Here is a 19,646-nt window from a genome sequence, read left to right as displayed (position 1 = left end):
CTTCCTCCCTTGCTCTTGTCCTCTCCTCTCCTTCCTCCACACTTTCTCCCCTTTCTCCCTTTTTCTTTCTCTCTTTCTCTGCTTTCCACCCATCCTTCCACCTGCCCACCCATTTATCCATCCATCCATCCATGCATCCATCCATCCATCCATGCATCCATCCATCCATCCATCCATGCATCCATGCATCCATGCATCCATCCATCCATCCATGCATCCATGCATCCATCCATCCATCCATGCATCCATCCATCCATCCATGCATCCACGCATCCAGTCATCCATCTATCCATCCATGCATCCATCCATCCATCCATTCATCCATCCACGCATCCATGCATCCATGCATCCATCCATTCATCCATTCATCCATCCATCCATCCATCCATCCCATCCATGCATCCATCCATGCATCCATTCATCCATTGATCCATCCAAACATCTATCCATCCATCCATCCATCCATCCAACCAACCATCATCCATCCGTCCATCCATCCATCTATTTACATGTCCTTAATTCTGAGCACATAGTATGTGTCAGGCTGCGTTTTGGGCCATGTAACATAGTCCTCATTCCTACCCTCCTGGAGCTCATAGTCTAGCCCAGTGCATCTCAGCCCTGCTTGCACTCTGGAATCATCGAGGGAACTTTGCAACGATCCCGGTGCCGTGGGCCTTAGCGATTCTGATCGGTTTGTGGGGCGGGATCTGGGTGCTGGGTAGTCTGGATGTGCAGCCAGAGCTAGGAACTTCTGGGCTTGCTTCTGAGAGCAGGGGTTCTCAGAGCGTGGCCCCTGGACCAGCCTCACCTGGGGGCTTGATAGAAAGGCAGATTCTCTGGCCCAGCCAGAACTATGGCCTCAGAAACTCTGGAGGTGGAGCCCAGAGGCCTGTATGCTGAAAGCCCTCCAGGGGCTTCTGAGGTATGTGGGTTTAATTAGGAACCAGGCACTGGATTAGTGTTTCTCAGTTTCATTTCATTAGATTTCATTTAATTTCATAAAAAACCTTTTTAGTCAATTTTTCCAAATTGCTGCACCCCCGTGAAATTATAATACTACGGGTATACCCTGTGTCTGTTTATCTGTGCATCTGTGCTTATTATACATTAAAAGAGGAAAGTGTTTTCATCCTCCTTCCCACAAGCCAGTTTTCACCTCCTTGGGGACAGTGTCTCTCCTGCTGAAGATGCATGGACTAGAGTCTAGAGGAAGGGCAGGTTCTCTTTGAGTAGCAGTTGGAATTGATTGGCAGCAGCTGCCTGTCTCCAGGCTGAGATTGGCTCGGGCAGAGCTTTGATTGATGAGTGATGTCTGCCATGGGTACAGGATGGGGTCTGGGTGCCATATTTTGCCCCCCCCTGCCCTAAGCGCTTCCTTCTGGCTATGAATCAGATGCTTGCCCCGTTTGAGGACAGCTTTTCCCAGGCAGGGGCTGTGAGCTACTGGGTGAGGGTACAAGGAGCACTGGGGAAGCTCTGACCCCAAATGCTGTGGACCCCCTAAGTAGGCAGAGTCCACATCAGGTTCAAGAATTAAGCAGCGGAACTAGGAGCTGATGAAGCAGGTGAAAGGGAGGTGTCAGCTGCAGTTCTTCGGAGAATGAGAGGGAAGGGCTGTTGGAGGCTGTCCCTAGAGGGCAGGAGGGCAGGGAGGTCTGAGGCTACCTCTGTAGAGTTGGGAGAAAAGGGAGGTCCCAGTGTGCCCCCCTGGACCTGGGAGCAGGGAGGTACCAGCTGTTCTGGAGAGGTGTGCCAGGGCTTCCCCTGGCCTTGGCCTCGGTGGTGAGTCACCCTGCCCCGTGTCGTCCCGCAGACACCAACGTCTTCTACCACATTGAGGGCAGCCGGCAGGCACTGAAGGTCGTCTTCTACCTCGACAGCTACCACTTCTCCAAGCTGCCCTCCCGTCTGGAGGGTGGGGCCAGCCTGAGGCTGCACACAGCGCTGTTCACGAAAGGTGAGCTTCAGGCCTGGGGCAGGGAGGACCACGGGGGCTGGGCCAAGGCCACCAAGCACACCAGCTCCCAACCGCCTGCCCACCTCCGACATCTCCCCTCCCAGCTCTGGAGAACATGGAGGGGCTGCCTTCTCCAGGCAGCCAGGCCGCAGAGGATTTGCAGCAGGAGATCAACTTGCAGTCCCTGGAGAAAGTTCAACAGTATTACCGCAAACTCAGGTATCCGCCTGGGGTCCCCGTTGGGGGCAGGAGTCAGGAAACCTCCACATGGAGTGGGCATTAGCATGGAAGGTGCCAGACGGACCCCCAGCATGGGCAGTGGGCCACACCCTTTCTTCAGCACCTTCTGTGTGACAGGACTCTTGCCTGCGTGAGATTCTTACGGCAGTAGGCCTTGGATCCCACTTTACAGAGGAAGCGACTGAGGCCCAGAAAGCGTACACACTTGCCGAAGGCCACACAGCCAGGCAGTGGCTGAGCTTTGAACTGGGGTCTGTTTGGTTTCAAAGTGGGTCTTTCCTACTGAGAGGAGCCGGCTTCATTCTGCAGAGGGTGGGAGCTACGACAGGGGACCTTGGGACTCTTGGGCCTGTGAGTGAGGGGTGCGGCTTCCAGGGTCTTGGCTGCTCAGAAGAGAACCCCAGGGGAGGAGGGGTGAGAGCAGGGGCCAGGTATCACCAGGAGGAACCACAGGTTCTGGGAGGCAGTTTCTAAGTTCTGCAGCTCCCACTCCTGCCACCCTCCCCCACGGCCCTTCCTGCGTGTGTCTCACCACCTCCCTCTGTGACAGAGGCAGGCTGAGAATTAAGAGCCCAGGGAGATGTGTATGGGTCTGGGCTTCATCATTTGGAAATGAGAGAATGAGGCTTCATTCGTTTGCTCAGAGAAAGCATCCAGCCCAGTTACTGGAAACTGGCATCTGTTTGGATTGATTAGGGCTGTCATCAGTCTGTTCTGCGCCATCTGTGGAATATTCTGAGTCCTGCATGTGCGATGATTCATTCATCCCTTCATTCACACATGTTGAGGCCTTCTGCGGGCCGGGCACTGTTCCGGGTGCTTGTTAGGGAATGTTCAGTGAGCAAAACAAAGTCCTGTTTTTCGTGGAGCATATATTCTAGAGCAAGGGTTGTCAAAATCCAGCCCACCATGCCTTCCTGTTTTGTAAATAAAGTTTTATTAGCACACAGCTGCATTCACTTGTTTTCGCATCCTCTGTGGCTGCTTTTGTGCTGCAGTGGCAGAGTTGAGTGGCCGTGATTGAGACTGTCTTGTTCACAAAGCCTAAAATATTTACCGTTGGGCTCTTCACAGAAGTTCGCTGACCCCTGTTCTGGAGGGGGGGACGAACGGTAAACCAGTAAGCCCAGAGCCATGAGACGCCAAGTGGTGAAAAGTGCTCAGAAGAGAGAAAAAGCAGGACCAGGGCCTGGGGAGCAGAGGGCTGGGGGCTGCTGTGGACGGGCAGGCAGGGAGGGGTGGCATTGGAGGAGTGCTCAGGAGGCCCGTCTTTTTCCCCTGGCTGTTGTAGGAACAGGTGCCTGTGGGTGAGCACAGCCTGCAGGTGCTCTCAGGGATTTCCTTCTGAGAGTCGGCAGAGGGCGGAGTCACAGTGGCTGCAGGAGTTGGGACCCGGGTAGGGGCAGGAGGATGGTGGGTGTGGTGGCCCCCGCCTCATCCCCATCTTTCTCTCACAGGGCATTTTACCTGGAGCGGTCTAACCTGCCCACGGATGCCAGCACCACGGCGATAAAGATAGACCAGGTATGTCCACCTGCCCTCCTTCTGCTGCAGGGAGCTTGGGCAGGGTGGGGCGCTCAGGAGTCAGGACTCAGCAGACAGGCCCAGGATTGTGCCCCAGCAGATTCTAGCCCAGAAGCCCTTGAGACCCTGCAGTCTCTCCTCCTCCAGGAAGTCTCCCACGATAGCTTCCTCCCCATTCCCCAACTTCCTGGGATGATTTATTTTTGCTGGCACCCCGCCCATCTCTGCCACTCCAATCCGCCTTATTAACCACAGCGTTTCTCTGAGGCTGGAGCCTGGACCTCATGACAGGTGTAACCTGTATGGTATTCTTTTTGTTTGTGTGTTTCAAATTTGCTGTCAACCTTTAGAAATCAAAAGATTTCCCATAAAAACAGAGGCTTCCAGCTTTTCTGGAGGAATGGGAAGATCTGGCTGTTGGGGACCATGTTGCCACATGTCCCTGTTGGCCCGAGCCGGGAGCATCTCCCTCTGAGGGGCCTCAATAGTTCGGCTCCTTGGGCTCCTTGCCTCTGACCCTCAACGCATGTCTTTTGGCCTCTTGGTTTTCTAGGGTCAGGCAGGCCTCGAATGTGCTGATGATTTTGGGGTGCTGTCTTGGGGCTGTGAGCTGGGGGCTCCAGGAGGAGGGTGGGCATAGCCATTTGGGACTTTCCACTCTGGCTGGCAGAATGTCCCCGCATGTCCCCGCATGTCCCCGCAGCACGGCTCGTTAGTGAACCACCCGTTGTACCGCCACGTCGGGGTCAGGGAATGCTGGGGGCAGAAGGGAAGGCTTTTTCTGGAGAGGGGGCCCTTGTGTTGGTCTTGACGGGCTGGGAGAGGGCACTTTCTTCAGGCTTCACTGGGGACACACCTGGGCAGGTGAAGAGAATTAGGTTGGAAGGTTAGACCTGAAATATATGGTCAACACTGACTGCCAGCTTGTAGGGCAGTGGGGAGCCACAGAGGGTTCTTGAGCGGAGGTTATAGAAGATTGAATTGCATTGTCATCCCCAGAGGGGTGAGCTGGGAGGCAGCTGCAGGAATAGCTGGATTAGAAGGAGATGGTGGGGGAGGAGGGCCAGGTGGGGGCTGAGGGGCTGTGGGGACCTCCTCCAACTCCCCGGGTATGTGTGGTACCCCCACAGCTGATCCGCCCCATCAATGCCCTGGATGAGCTCTGCCGCCTCATGAAGTCCTTTGTCCACCCAAAGCCTGGTGCCGCTGGGAGCGTGGGCGCCGGCCTCATCCCCATCTCCTCGGAGCTCTGCTACCGCCTGGGGGCCTGCCAGATGGTCATGTGTGGCACGGGCATGCAGAGGTGAGCTGCTGCCCGCTGAGTCGGGGTGTGGGGAGGGGCTGGCCCAGCTTCTGGTCAGTTTGGGGACCTGTGGCAAGGAGGCAGGAAGGCTGGGTTCCAATCCTGGTTCTGCCATTGCCTGTGGAGCTCTGACAAGGCCTTGGCTCTGTCTGCACCTCAGTTTGTCTGTCTGTGAAACGGGATGGCAGCAGCAGGTGGTCCTAGCGGGGCCGTGGAGCCACCTGCTTCTCTAACACCGTAGCGAGTGTGTGTGAGAGCTGCGCCCTGTAGTTCTGCCGGAAGCCTCGGAAGCCTCGTTCAACATGAACGATAGCAATGGCTGGTTTATGGGGCCTCCTGACCTCACTGGAGGCTCCCCTGCCTCCTACCTCCATCCTTTGTCCCCAGTGCTCATCCCAGGGAGGAAGAGGCCACCTTCTCCAGAGTGCTTCCTGACTGCCCGTTACAAACTGTGCCCGCTCTCGCCACTCAGTGCCCTCCCAACCCTCTCTTCCTCCGCAGCCCTCATCCCCCCCTCCCCAGACAGCCTTCACTGGGGTATTTATTTCCTCCCTGGCTCCCTCAGGGCAGGGCCGGATCTGGGAGGGCAGGGGCCCCTTTTGTTCTCTGCTCTTCCCCAGAGCCTAGAGCAGTGCCTGGCCTGAGGCAGGTGCTCAAGAAACATTTGCTGAATAAATGTTTCACGGGGCCAGTGCTCCCTGCCTCCTAGGTCATTGATGTTCCATGCAGATTAACTCCTTTCCATCTTTCTCTACCAGTGCCGTAGTGGGGCCTATTTTAGGGGATCTCACCTAGGAGCAGTTTTATCCCCGGGGAACGTTTGGCAATGTCTGGACACATTTTTGGTTGTCACAACTTGAGGGAGGGAGGAGCTCCTGGCCTCTAGTGGGTGGAGGCCGGGATGCTGCTCAGCTTCCTGTGGTTCCCAGGACAGCCCCTCCAGCTGGGCCAGGGTCCTCTGTGCACCACCGTGCTCCCTATTTCATAGTTAATAGTATAGGGAAACTGAGGTTAACTCAGCTACCCAGGGTCACAGAGGAGTTACATGGAGGGACAGGATTGGAATCCCAGAGGTCTCGCTGTAGAATCCATGTTCTAGAACTGTTGAGAAACCCAGAGAGGTGTGAATGAAGGTGTCCATCTCAAACCCCACGGAGCCAACAAGTCGTGAGGCTTCCAGGGAGTCCCGCACTAACTCAGCAGATATTTACCAAGTCCTCCTTTGAGCGAGGCACTGGGAATGTCACAGGGAACTCAACAGGGCTTCCGCAGACCGGGAAGCACCAGAGCGCCTGCAAGTGGTGGTGGCGGCTGCCTGGAGGAGGAGGAGCAAACGGGGAGGGACAGCAGGAGGAGGCGCTGCCGTGATGGTCAGGACTGGGTCTGGGAGGCCTCGGAGGGACAGGAAGTCGCCCCAGCTCTCACCCACTGTCCTCTGACTCCTGCTGTCCTCCCCCCACCACTGTCTCCCACCCCCCCACCTGCCGTCCTCCCTCCCCTGCTGCAGGAGCACCCTGAGCGTATCCCTGGAGCAGGCGGCCATCTTGGCACGGAGCCACGGGCTGCTGCCCAAGTGCGTCATGCAGGCCACGGACATCATGCGGAAGCAGGTGAGGCCACTTGGCCATAGGGTCCTCCAGCACCCTGGGCTGAGGGCATGGCATGCTTGCAGCCAGGGTGGGATGAGGCGCTGGTAGCCACCAGCCCCAGACATGAGCCTTCTCTGAATCTGGAGGGGAGCAAGGATCTTAGCTTCTGGGTCCTTGGGCTTCTGGGCCCCACCCCCACCCCCCCAGTGTGCTTCCTCACGTGCCCTGAGCCTGCAGAGGCCCCGGCCTAATGGTTCCTTCTTCAGGGCCCAAGGGTGGAGATCCTGGCCAAAAACCTGCGAGTCAAGGACCAGATGCCCCAGGGTGCTCCGCGGTGAGTGGCTACCTCGTCCGCCCCTTCCTGTCCCCTCCCAGCTGGCCAGGACCCGGGCCTGGCTTTGGCATCATGCTCCTGGCCTAACCCCTAATGCTCAGATGGGGCTTCCCCTCTCATTTATGGGGAGCCTCTTTGAGGAGCAACAGACGCAACTTTGTCACCTCCCAAAGGAGCTCCTGCTCCCACCGGGAAGATGAGCAAGGCCCCAGGTGTGCCATGGGGCGGTGGCTCTATGTGATCCTCCCACCTCACCACACTGTGCCCTCAGCCCCATGCCCTCTCAGCCCTGAGCCCCTGCCCCGTGCCCTCCACCCTGTGTCCCATGCCGTGTGCCCCCCACCCCGTGCCCCTACCCTGAGTCCCTGACCCCTGAGCGGCTCGCTTTAACCCGGGGTGGAATTAAGAATGCTGTGATTTTAGCTGATCCAACCTAAGCTAACCTTTTAGCCATTTACAGAAATGGCGAACTGAACAGCAGCCTGGGCCCGGGCCTGCGATGCCTGATTTGCAGGAGTGCTCTCTGTTCCTGCCGTCTTTGGCATGGGGAGTGCTGTTTCCTCCTGTCCTCTTACCCTGCCTTCTCTTCACGTGGTTTTCAGTCTTCCTCTTGCTGCCACATGTAGGCCCTTCAGGATCATGAAGTTGTTTCTGTCTGATCCTCTCTCTATCTCCACAGCCCTAGTTTGCTGTCGTCATCTGCCCACAAGTTTTAAATAACTCTTGTTTTGAAATAATGTGACTCCCAAGAAGTTGTAAAAATAGTCCACAGTTCCGTGGACCCTTCAGGCAGCTTCCCCCCAGCGGCAAAGTCTTACGTAACCACAGAGCGCCAGCAACACCTGCTGCCAGTGGTGACGAGTCGCTGCTGTGCTGTGGCACTCCACAGCACACCTTGTTTGTGTCTCACAAGTGACACGTGATTCCTTTCAATACCTTCACGGCCTTTGCCCTGTGCCAGGCACTGTGCTTCCCCTCTGTGGACTCGTTAATCCAAACAGCCGCCCTGTGAGCCAAGTCTGGCTGTCATTCCCACTTGGCAGGTGGGGACGCTGAGGCACAGAGAGGTTAAGTATCTTGTCTGACGTTTCCCAGCTAATAAATGGCAAAGCTGGGATTCTGAACCCAGGCAGTCTGGGCGTGGAGTCCGAGCTCTGACCACATCAGACCACATGTGCAGCATTGCGGTCTGCTTGCCCTGGACACCACGCAGCCTCCTGTCTGGTCCCCCGGCTCCAAAACCATCTCTGCATACAGAGTTTCCCAGGATAGAGCAAGTGAAACTGCGTAAGGGACAGAGTGCTGTGGCCAGCTGGCCCCCACTAGTGTGAAATGTGTGCCCCACCCCCACGTGGCTGAATGCACACGTGCACCTGTAGACACGTCTTCATTTGTAAATGCCAGTCTCTGAGTGGGCAGAGACTGCCTGTGGGGAGGGGCCTGGCAGTCGGCAGAAGGCATGGACAGCACAGATATTTTTCTCTGCATCTTTTATATACCTGTGAGTTTGGGTTTCTGGGCACGAATTACATGTTCAGGTAAAAATGGAAATAATACAAATAGGTCCTGGCCCGCCCCGGCCTCTCCTCATTCTCTTTGCCTCCATCCCCAGCCTCTACCGCCTCTGCCAGCCACCGGTGGATGGGGACCTCTGAACGCCCAAATGCCCCACGCTGGGCTGCGGCCTCTGGAGCTGGGATTTGGGAGGACACAGCAGGGCAGCGCCGGCCTTCTCCAGAGATGGCCCAAGGCTTCCGCTGCCGCCCGTTCCGGGACCTGCCCAGCGTCCTCCACCGCCTCCTTCTGGGACGAGGCTGGCCACCCTCTCTGTGACGATGAGCTGGCTGATTGGCCCTGGGCCGGCCCATTCTCCACACGCCTGCCAGAAGCTGGAGGGGTGCTGGAGACCCATAGAGCTGATGGGAGCAGCTGGTGCCTGGCCTTCGGCTCCTGCATCCCCAGAACCCAAGGGAACGTCATGGAGGCCACATGGGGCCACCCTGCTCCCTCGGGATGGCTCTGCCTGCACTTTTGAAATCCCGGTTTCCTTCAAAGTCCACATTCCAGGTGACCACACGTGTCTCCTCCTCCTCATCTTAGCTTCCAGGTTCACCCTAACCCTGTACTAACCTGCTTGGTGGACTTGGAAAAGACTTGGCTCTGTCGGGAAAGGAGAGATGGGGCCTCCATCACGCCTGTTACCAGAGGATCCCCGAGAGCCACACCAGCTCTGGACATCACCGCCCCTGAAACTGGGGCCACCAGCCCTGGGCACGAGATTTGCTCTGACTTTATTTATATGGCGTGATATCTCTGGTTTATTTTGGGATTTTTTTTTGTTGTTGGTGTTGTCAAGATTTGTTTTTTCTAAAGTTGTGTGATTATATATTTGACATTTTACATTTCAAAGAAAGGTATGTTGTCTAACAGGGGACCAACAGAAGGTAGTATTGACAACTGTTCCTGCTTCTACTAAAAAAAAAGAGCACAAAAGAAAAACTAAATTATTGAAAAATTAAAAAATGTCAGTGTTTCCTGTTTGTTACTATTAGGGTTGTAAAGTGTCGTTTTGAGGTATCGACTGTGATTCCTTCCCCCACCCTCCATTCTCCAGCGGTTGGCCGGTGTTAGAACTCGCTGTCTTTGAGCGACTGGCTACAAGGGCCTGAGAGGTGGCCGGCCAGGGTTGGAGCCAGAGGGGATGGAGCCCCATTTGAGGTGCCGTGTCACACAGGTTTGAGGGCCACTGGGAAACACCGGGCGGTGGCTTCTGTGATTTATTTTCTTGATGTTAACTTCTCAGAGCAGGGCGATTGGGATATCACCAGCCAGAGCACAGGAAGCCACCCTGCCTGCCGGGGAGGAGGGACCCACACGAGCCCCCTCGGCAGTTTGTCCCCCAGCTTCCATATGCCTTCAGGGAAAGGTCACAGCTGGGGAGGAAGCGGGGGGACACCTGTCACCCCTGGCAGGTGGTGAGTTCAGGTGGGGGCTCCCTGCTGCCCCCAGGCCAGGGAGCTTGAAGCCCTCCCGGCATCCGAGCCTCCCGCCCTCCAGGGTTCGCTTCCCTCTCTTGCTGCAGCATACATGACGGCAGGCAGTGGCCTTCTCACTGTATCTTGCATCAGAGACAAAGGAGGACCTGCTTTAGCCCTGCTGCGGGAAACGGGGGAGGGCCCAGGGCCAGTGCGTTGTGCACTGGTTTACTTTAAAATGTACAGATTCTTCTTGTTAAATTCTTGATAGATTTTTTATTATTATTAAAAGTCAGTTTATAAACAAAGAACGAGGCTGTGATCTGCTTCATCTGCGGTGGGTGGCATGGGGGGCGGGGGCGGCCGGGGGCACTGGGGGATGAGCTCGCGCTTTGAAAGCCTCATGGAGGACAGTGCTGATCTCTGCATCAGGGGCCTTGAACCAGTGACCCCGAAGTCAGTGATGTTTTCACTCTGTGCCTCAGTTTCCTCCTTGATAATGGGGCGATGCAGCTTCTTTTGCAGGGTGATTGCTGAGGATGACCCGAGGTTGCACAGATTGCCTGCGACCCAGGTATACAGGAAAATAACAGGCCTTATTTGATATTTCAGCTTTTTTCCCCCTGTATTCTGAGCTCCCATTTCACTGTGAAGGTAGGAACAAGTGACTGCTTTCCCAGGAATTCCACACCTCCTCCTGGGTGGCTTACTTGTGCTGAGGGTACAGCGTGGATCCAAGGGGTGCTGTAGAATCCTCCTCACTCCAACCTGCAAGGCCTGTTGGATCCGGGCGGGAGTGGAGTTCAAAATACCCACAACATGGTCGTGCCGGGCCCCCAGTCAGCCAGAACTTACGCTGGCCACGGACAGGCCAATTGGGCAGACGCGAAATGCACCAATGAGAACAGAGAGGCTGTGTGCACACCTGGGCCTGGTGGCTGCATCCTAGGCTGTCAGCAGGTTCTCCACCTGCCTGGGCCCAGGTGATCTTTATGAAGCTGCCTGGGTTGGTTTGCCCAATCAGAGAAACCTTATTCCCTGGGCTGCAGACCTGTTCTGCTGTGCTGGCCCTGTGCCCCCTCCCTTCCTCTTCCCCTCCTTGTCCTTTTTTTGTGTGTGTGTGAGACAGGGTCTTTTGCTCTATCACCCAAACTAGAGTGCAGTGGTGCGATCATGACTCACTTCAGCTTTGACCTGGGCTCAATTTATCCTCCCACCTCAGCATCCCAAGTAACTGCAACTACAGCCACGCCTGGCTAATTTTTTAAATTCTTTGTGGAGACCAGGTTTCAGTATGCTGCCTACCAAGTAGCCTGGACTACAGGCACACGCCACCATGCCTGGCTAATTTTTAAAAATTTTTATAGAGACCGGGTTTCGGTGTGTTGCCTACGGCCTCTTCTTTATTCCATCTTTTCCCGATTTCCAACCCTTTGGAAAATGCTGAAATCGATGACAGTTTCCTTTGGGTCATGGCCACCCTTGGGACTCCCCTGTACCATGGTGCTGCACCCAGCCCTGCCATTTCACACTCGAGTCCCTTCTCTTTTAGTCTCTTTTCCTTCCAAACTAACCTGTCCCAGATTCCATTCTCTTGAAGGCCCAGATTAGATCCCTCCCAGAGAGAGATCCTCGCATCTCTCAGTTACAGGTTTCAAAGGACTCAATACTTAACAGGCAAGAGGGAATCCTGGTGGGGTTTCAGGCACAGCCATGGATTGATTATTTAGAATTATCTGAGGCCAGTGTTTGGATCCAGGGAAAATCACTTCGAGGGAAGACCTGTTACCTCAATCTGTATTTGAGGTCAACAGGGAAGATTTGACGTCTTCCTTCAGGCAGACACATTTCTAGAAAGCATCGATTTCAGCCTCTCCTCCACCCTGGGGGCCCACAGAAGGAACATACATTCTCCTGGGGCCGTAGGCAGGGGCAGCTTGGGTTTCCAGCCAGCTCTTTCTGGCCTTGAGCAAGTTGCATACTTCGCAGGCTCAGAGCTGCGCTTGCAGAGTTGGGAGGGAGAGCCCGGCCCACCTCCCTCTCCGAGATGTGTTTCTCCAAGTATAAAACTAAGCACGAAGGGCCTCTCAGAGCAAGCGGACATTTTTGCAGGAGACAAGAGGTCTCAAACTGATGGCTCCGGGCTGAAACTTGGAACTAGATGTGGGTTTTTTTTACTTCCTTCCTGATACGGTGTTTTAAAAAAATGAATTATATTTATGAACCAGCAAATTTCATCTCTGAATTCTGATTTTCAGGTTGTCTCGAAAATCAGAAGCTCTGAGCTGGGTGTGGTGGTGCGCACCTGTGGTCCCAGCTACTTGGAGACAGAGCGGGGAGGATTGCTTGAGACCAGGAGTTCAAGGCTGTCGTGCGCTTTGATCACACCTGTGAATAGCCACTGCACTCCAGCCTGGGCAATGTAGTGTGGCCCTGCCTCTTAAAAAAAAGATTAAAAGAAAAAATCAGAAGCTCCGGTCACACTGGTCCACATTCCCACCTGGCTACATGTCAGCTGGAGCTGAGGCGCAGCTGTCTTCTTGAGGAGGGTACCAGCTCTCCAGCTCCCTGGAGCCCATGTGGTCCCGAGCACTCATTTATCCGGCCTGCTCACTCTGACGGTCAGATCCTTAGCTCTGGAGTTGCCATGGCGATGTCAGCTCGGGGAGGACCTGGTGACCCGGAGTCACTGTGCCGTCCAATGGAGAATCAAGGGGCAGGCGCAGCCCCGCACTGGCGTCTCTCAGAGCCTCTCCTTCTCTGCTCCTCCAGGATGAGGACAGGGCCCAGGTGGTTGAATTCCTCCAAGCCTCAGTTTTTTCATCTGTCAAACGGTGCTGACCCAGAGATGGCCTCTTGGTGTGGACTGCATCAGAGGCCACCCAGGAAGTGGAAGGTACGATGGGGTGTGTTGACCGCTTTATGATTTTATCTAAATGTAACTGTTGATGTTGTTTCCTGTCCTCCTTCCCCCCAGCAGTAAGAGCAGGAACCACACCCCTTCCATCCTCTAGCCCAGGGCCAGGCAGTGGTGAATCATGGCTAAATATTAATAGAAGAAAGCAGGGTCAGCACAGTGATCAGAGCGGGGGGCGCAAGCCACACCCATCTGTGGCCAAGCGGGCCCCTCTAACCTCTGTGTCTGCCACCTGGGTTCATTCATGGGGGGCTGGACTAGGACCTTTGAAGTCAGACACCCTCGCCCGCTCCTGAATCTGTCAACACCTGATACTTGCTGAGTGGCCATATCTGAGATTGTCTCTGTCTTCCTGGGAGCCTCAGCTTCCTTCTTTGAGAAATGGAGACTTTATGATCACCTGGCTGCCTTGCGGGGGTACCAGGAGTCTCCTCCAGGGCCCCAAAGTGGAACTTCCCGGGATAAGTGTAGTGCCCTGTCTGTCCAGCAGGTGGTGCTGGGGACCGCGTAGTGCCCAGAGGCTGCGGTTCCCCGGGCTCCAGCACTCAGACCGAAGGCTGGCTCCTGGGTGCAGGTATTTGGGACACAGCCAGCCTGGAGGCGGGGCCTGGAATCGTCTGGACAATGGGCACTGGCCCTATCCCTCTCCTGGGCTGGGCTTACCGTGAATATTTTCTCTTTTTCTCTTTTTTAAAACTTTTAAAAATTTGTCTCTTTCTTACTTTCGTCCCCCTCATTTTCTTTCTTTCTAAGCTTTTCTATATTTGTCTTTGTCCAATAACATATGTCTGTGAGCTTGACTCGATTTTTCAATTCTTTCCTTTCGGGGGTCTTTCCCTTCTCTCTTTTCTCTTTTTTTCCCGTCCTCTCTTCTCATTGGAGGAGAAGGATGTGAAAAGCCCTTATGCACTGTAAAGCGGGGTGCTTACGAAGCTTGTGACCAGAAACCTACAGTCACTGGTGCACCCTTGTGGAAGTGATGGCCACTAGGTGGCGCTGTGGGCCAGGGCGCCCCGCCCAGCCTTGCGGGCCTCCTGCCCAGAGCTCCTGGAAGGCTCGCACTGTAAGCCTGGAGCTGGGGGTTTGCAGGCAGGGGAGGCCGAAAGCCAAGCCTGAAGTTGCCTCCCTCCGGGCACTGGTAGCGTTCCCTGGAGGGTTGGAGTGGGGCAGGGGTGGTTAGGAGAGGGATGCAGGGCCCAAGTTAGCATCTCCTGACATGCTGTGACCTCAGGGAGGTTCCTTGCCCCTCCATGCACCTCAGTTTCCCCGCTTACGATGAGGGCATGCAACTGAATTCCTCCAAAGGGACTTCTCGTCCTCTGGCCAGCCTGGCCCTCTCCCTGATGTCCTTCAAGACCAGCAGCGGCGTTGAGAATCACATGCACAGAACGCTTAGGGTCTCCTGGGCCCTTTGCTGGGTGGGTGGCTTGCAGGCATCGTCTCATGCAATCCTCTCACAAACCCCTCAAGGTAGGTGCTAAAGGCGCCTCCTTACAGAGGAGGAAATGAGCTCAGATAGTTGAAGTGACTTACTCAGGGTCACACAGCTGGCAGTCGAGCAGCTCAGAAATACCAGCCCCGGATGCAGTTCCAGGTCTGCAGTAGCAACGTGACATGGTGGGACATAGGGCAGCCCCAGGATCATGGGGACCCGCTGCCCTGAGGCCCCATGGGAGAATCTGGCTTTGGTCTCAGAACCTGGAAGAAATGGGAGCAGGAGAGGAGAGAGGTGGAAGAGGTCCACAGAAAGGACCACAGGCTCCAGCAGGAAAGCAGAAAGGTGCTTTGCTGCCTTCTTGCCGCAGGAGCTGCCCCAGGGCCTTTGCACGTGCTTTTCCTGAGACACTCTTCTCCCATACGGCTTCCTGCCTTGCTCCTTCATTTTACTTGGGTCTGCTCAAAGTCACCATGTCACTCATCTATTCCTGTTACCCTCTCTCTCCCTTACCCTATTTTACTTTTCTTTAAACATTTTTAAATTAAAAAAAAAAAACTTTTTCCTTTCCATAAGCTCCAGGAATGATTTTACTTTTCTTCGTAGCATTTCCCACTGCCCAGCAGGGTGCCTCATCTGCTTCTTGTCCATTGTTTGTACCCTGCACTACCAGTGAGGCGCCACCAGGGCAGGGGTTTGTGTCCATCTCGTTTAGTAGTGACCGTCCCCATTATCGGAATACAGTGAGAAGGGTCCTCTCATGACAGGGCAGCCTCCTGGGTCCCCAGGTCCCCAGTCTTCCCTGTAGACATGGAGGCTACAGGCACTGGAAGGGGACTGGTGACCTCAATGATGAGAGCCGCCCTGGTTCTGGGCTGCACCCACTGCGTGTCTGGAACAGCACACCTGTTGCCAAGGGATGGGAGAGGCAAATCCTTGAGACCTGGTGGCCCCAGATGTGTAGGAAGGAAGGTGCCCCCATGCAGGGGGAGCAAGCACAGCAGCAGCTGTGCTGTGAGCACCTTCCGTGTGCCACGAATGCCTGCCATGTGCCCTGAACACTTGCCTGTGTGGTGAGCACCTGCCATGTTCCGGGAGCACCTGCTCTGTATGGGAGTACCTGCTGTGTGTGGTGATACCTGCTGTGTATGGTGAGCACCTGCTGTGTGCCGGGAGCACCTATTGTGTGCTGGGAGCCCCTGCTGTGTATGGGAGAACCTGCTGTGCGTGGTGACACCTGCTGTGTGCCGGGAGCACCTGCTATGTGTGGTGACACCTGCTGTGTACGGTGAGCACCTGCTGTGTGCCACGACACCTGCTGTGTATGGTGAGCCTCTGCTGTATGCCAGGAGCACCTATTGTGTGCTGGGAGCACCTGCTGTGTGCCATGAACCCCTGCTGGTGCCGGGTGCCACACTGGGCGTGTTAGTGTGTTGCTCAATCAGCATTTGTTGAGGTTCTCACTCTTTGTAGAATGTAGTGATCAGAGCCTAATCACATCTTGGAATTCCTGATATTTGTGTAGGTGCTCTATCAATACTTGTTGCCTTTGGTGGGAAGAATCAATGAACGAGCGAGTGGCTGTGGCAAGCAGGATGGCTCAGCCCCGCTGGAGAGAATTCCAGTGATTCACCTTTATTCATCCCCATGGCAGCTTCAAGAGAAAGACACAGCTATTTGTGCCATTTTGCAGATGAGAAAACAGAGGCTGAGTTAATTGACGGATATGGTTTTGCTGTGTTCCCGCCCAAAAGGGAGACCAGGTGGAGGTAATTGAATCGTGGGGGCAGTTTCCCCCATGCTGTTCTCGTGATAGTGAGGGAGTTCTCCCGACATCTGATGGTTTTTATAAGTGGTAATATCTGCTGCATTCATTCCCTTTCCTGTCACCCTATGAGGAAGGCGGCTTGCTTCCCTTTTGCCTTCTGCCATGATTGTAAGTTTCCTGAGCCATGAAGAACTGTGAGTCAATTAAACCTCTTTCCTTTATACATTTTTTAATAAACTACCCCGTGAGGGGCAGTTGTTTATAGCAGTGTGAAAACGCACGAATAGAAAGAACTGCTTGAAATAATGGCGCCTTGGGGCTGGTAGCCTTGAGGTTTGAACCCAGCTCGTCTGACTGCAGCGCCCCAGTAGTTTCAACGCCACAGTGGCCTGCTGGGTGAGCCTTGGGTTCTGAGTGGGACAGCCACGTGGAGGTTCTGGCCTTTTCAATCCTCCCCCCACCCCTGCCTCCTTCACTCGCTGCCTGCCAGCCTCCAGGGCCACCGTTCTGCTCCTCTGCTCTGTACGCTTGTGCCCTGCTCGCATCTCGGGATCTCTGCACTTGCACCTGCCATTTCCTCTGCCTGGAACCCTCCTCCTGCCCTGCGACTTACTGTCATTTCGTTCAGGTCACGGCTGGAACGCCGCCTCCTCCAAGAGGCCTTCCTGATAGGGTGAAGATGGCATCACTGTTGACTCTCTAACACAGTATGCTCTTTCCTTCCGCCGTGGCACAGATCCCAGTCTGTATCTGGTTTACTTTTGTGTTTGTTAACTCATGTAGGGCTGATCTACTCCGGTCAGGCTGCAGGTTCCGTGAGAGCAGGGGTTGGGCCTGCCTGTTAACAGCTGTGTCCCCAGCTCTTAGCACAGCAGCTGAAACAGGAGGAGGTGCTCAGTCAACCCTTGGTGACTTTAGTGAACTGAATCAGCAAATGTGTGGCCAAGGCAGAAGGATCCTGATCACGAAGCAGCTCCCCTTCATGTGAGGTGTTCATGTTGGTGGAATCTTCAGGTTTTGGAAAGCCTGCGATCCTGTCTGTCTGCCTTCCCTGGGTGGGAGAGACTTGGCCCTGACCCAGCCTCCCTGGAAGCCTTTCTGCTCTATTTGTTTCCATCACTGGTGACCGAAAGCTGAGCCGCCACCCTCCTCGGAGCCTCAGACCCTTTACAGGAAGTCAGGATGGAGCCGAATTTTCCCCAAGAGAATGTTCTTCCACTGGGCTGGGTCTGATTGGGAAGGAGGGTGCAACCGATGGGGCAGGCCACCAGGGGGTGTCCAGAGTGTGTCCCCACCCAGCATCCTGCCAGCAAGAGGTTTGCAGAAACCCAAACGCGATTCTAGGTCTGGTCCAGCAGGCCACGTGGGCCCACTGGCATCACATAACACATATTTACGGAGGGCCTACTATGTGACAGGCCCTGTCCTAGACTCAGAGTCACACATGTGAAGTCCTCATGGAGCTTAAGATCTGCTGGAAGGAGGCAGGCAAAGAAGCCAATAAACATATGGGTGTGTAATATGTCAGATAGTGTAAGAGCCAATCAGGAAAATCCAGCAGGTGAGAGGATGGGGACAGATATACAAGCTATTTTAATCAATGGTCACAGAAGGCCTTTCTGGGAAAGACCCTTGACTGGACCTAAGGAGGAGGGATCCACGGAGATGCCTGGTTCCAGTCAGAAGACACAGCAGGTGCAAAGACCATGAGGTGGGATCTTACCTGGTGAGTTGGCAGAGGAGTGATGGGGGCAGGGAAGGGACATCGGAGGGGTGGGGACCAGGGCACTGAGGCGATGGGTGCACCCTGGATTTTATGTCCAGAAGCCATTGGTGGTTCTGAGCAAAGGACAAGCAGCTTTCTCATCTGTGAACCACAGCCACCGTCGCCCCTGCCCACCAGGCCTGCCATTCAACTGCTTTCAAAAATAAGCTGGAAGCACTCTCCAGAGGCAAAGTGGAATTGAAAACGTTTTATTTCTATCATATGTTGTGCTTTTCCTATTGTCTTTTATGAAATGTGTAGCATTATGATGACATATAATTATATTTCTGTCTATTCTCCACAGCAGCCTCTGATGAACTCCAAAGTGGGGGCTTTAGGGTGCTTTGGAGAGAAAGCAAGTGACTGATGGGGGGAATTTCAGGCACTTGAACTCGTCTGTGTGTGGGAGGGGAAGAGAAATTCTGCTGGAATCCTGGGGTTACAACTGTGTGGCACCAATAGGCTGGGAAGGAGGTGGACCTCGGTCCTAGAGGTAATAACGAGTGACACTGCGCTAAGCATTTGATGTGCCTGGTCCACAGCTTTCCAACAACTCCCTGGGACATCATCCCTATTGCAGGGACTGGCAAAGCCAGGCGTGTCACTCATGTACCCTGGATCTCATGCTGCCGAGGCTGTGGCCACATGGGGCAGGGGTCCCTTCACCACTGCCTAGGTCTCCTTCTGCTGCCTGATGCCCCATTCTTCCTGGGTAGCCACCTGCCCAACTCAGGACATGAGTGAGGGAGAGATGGCTGGCCTCTTGGGGGTGCGCACAGGCAGCTGTACTCATAAGGGCCCCTGGCTAGGCTTAAGGTTCTGCTGTTGCCATCTTGAAATCTGTAATAATTTTTGACAAGGGGGTCCACAAATTATGAAGGTTCTTGGGCGGTGATGGAACGAATCGTGTGATCCCGCCCCTCTGCCTGTGATTGGTGATGCCGACACACTTCTGACCAATGAGGTGCAAGGGATGTGCTTAGGGTATTCTGGGAAAATCTTTTCTCTGTAAAGAGAGGGGGCTTATGAGGAGCATGTTTTCTCCCCGAGCCTCATCCCCTCCTGCCCTGGGCATTGTCATCTGACCCCCTCCTCCCCACCTCCACTGCCACCACCCCAATCCAAACACGGCATCGTGTGCTCGTTTGCCTGGAATATCCTGGTCTTCTCCCTGGTATCCCAGGCCCACCCTCACTCTGACATGCAGCCCAAGGGTCCTGCTCGAATCCAAGTCAGGCCACGTCCCTCCTCTGCTCAGAGCCCTCCAGGGACTTTACATCTCACACTGAGTCAAAGGCCAAGACCCCATCATGCCCCACAGGACCCCACTGACCCCTGCCCCTCCCTGTCCCCTCCCCCTCCCCTGCGTCTCTCCCCTCCACTCACTGTCCCAGCCACTCTGGTCTCCTCATGGGCCCTCGACCTGCCTGGGCAGCTCCATCTCAGGCCTCTGCACGAGCTGCTCCCTGTGGAGGGAATGACCTACCCCAGAACCCCCCATGGGTCCCTCTGTCCCCCAGGTCTCTGTTCATAAGTCTCCATCTCCACGAGGCCTTCCCTGACACCCGTGTCTAAAATGAAACCCTCCCCATGCCCTGGGCCCCCACCTCTTCCTGGTTTAGTTTCTCTGATACACTGCCTGGTGCACCGAGCTATTTGGTTTGCTATTCCTCTTGCCCAATCAGAACAGCAGCTCTACGGTGGCTTTGTCTCCCTCATGGGCCCCCACTCGGGGTCTGGGGCAGTGCTGGGAACCTGGTTGTCCCCAAATAAATAATGACTGAATAAGTGAATGAATGGACATGGGGGTCGTGACAATGTGTGACCATGAGGGAT

The 19,646-nt window shown here is 54.9% G+C and overlaps 1 protein-coding gene across 1 annotated transcript in view; it reads left to right on the top strand.

Moving 5' to 3' along the window:
• Positions 1-10,233, top strand: part of PREX1 (phosphatidylinositol-3,4,5-trisphosphate dependent Rac exchange factor 1) — a 203,710-nt gene extending 193,477 nt beyond the window's left edge. Inside the window, exons 34-40 of the mRNA XM_054466932.2 lie at positions 1,817-1,960; positions 2,065-2,179; positions 3,658-3,724; positions 4,855-5,027; positions 6,535-6,637; positions 6,883-6,950; positions 8,563-10,233. Of these exons, the coding sequence (XP_054322907.1) occupies positions 1,817-1,960; positions 2,065-2,179; positions 3,658-3,724; positions 4,855-5,027; positions 6,535-6,637; positions 6,883-6,950; positions 8,563-8,605 (713 nt within the window). The 3' untranslated portion in view covers positions 8,606-10,233. The remainder of the gene's footprint in view (positions 1-1,816; positions 1,961-2,064; positions 2,180-3,657; positions 3,725-4,854; positions 5,028-6,534; positions 6,638-6,882; positions 6,951-8,562) is intronic.
• The last annotated feature ends 9,413 nt before the right edge of the window (positions 10,234-19,646 follow it).

This window comes from Pongo pygmaeus, chromosome 21 (genome assembly GCF_028885625.2).
Source record: "Pongo pygmaeus isolate AG05252 chromosome 21, NHGRI_mPonPyg2-v2.0_pri, whole genome shotgun sequence".
Lineage (NCBI taxonomy): Eukaryota > Metazoa > Chordata > Mammalia > Primates > Hominidae > Pongo > Pongo pygmaeus.
This window is presented reverse-complemented; position numbering and strand designations above follow the sequence as displayed.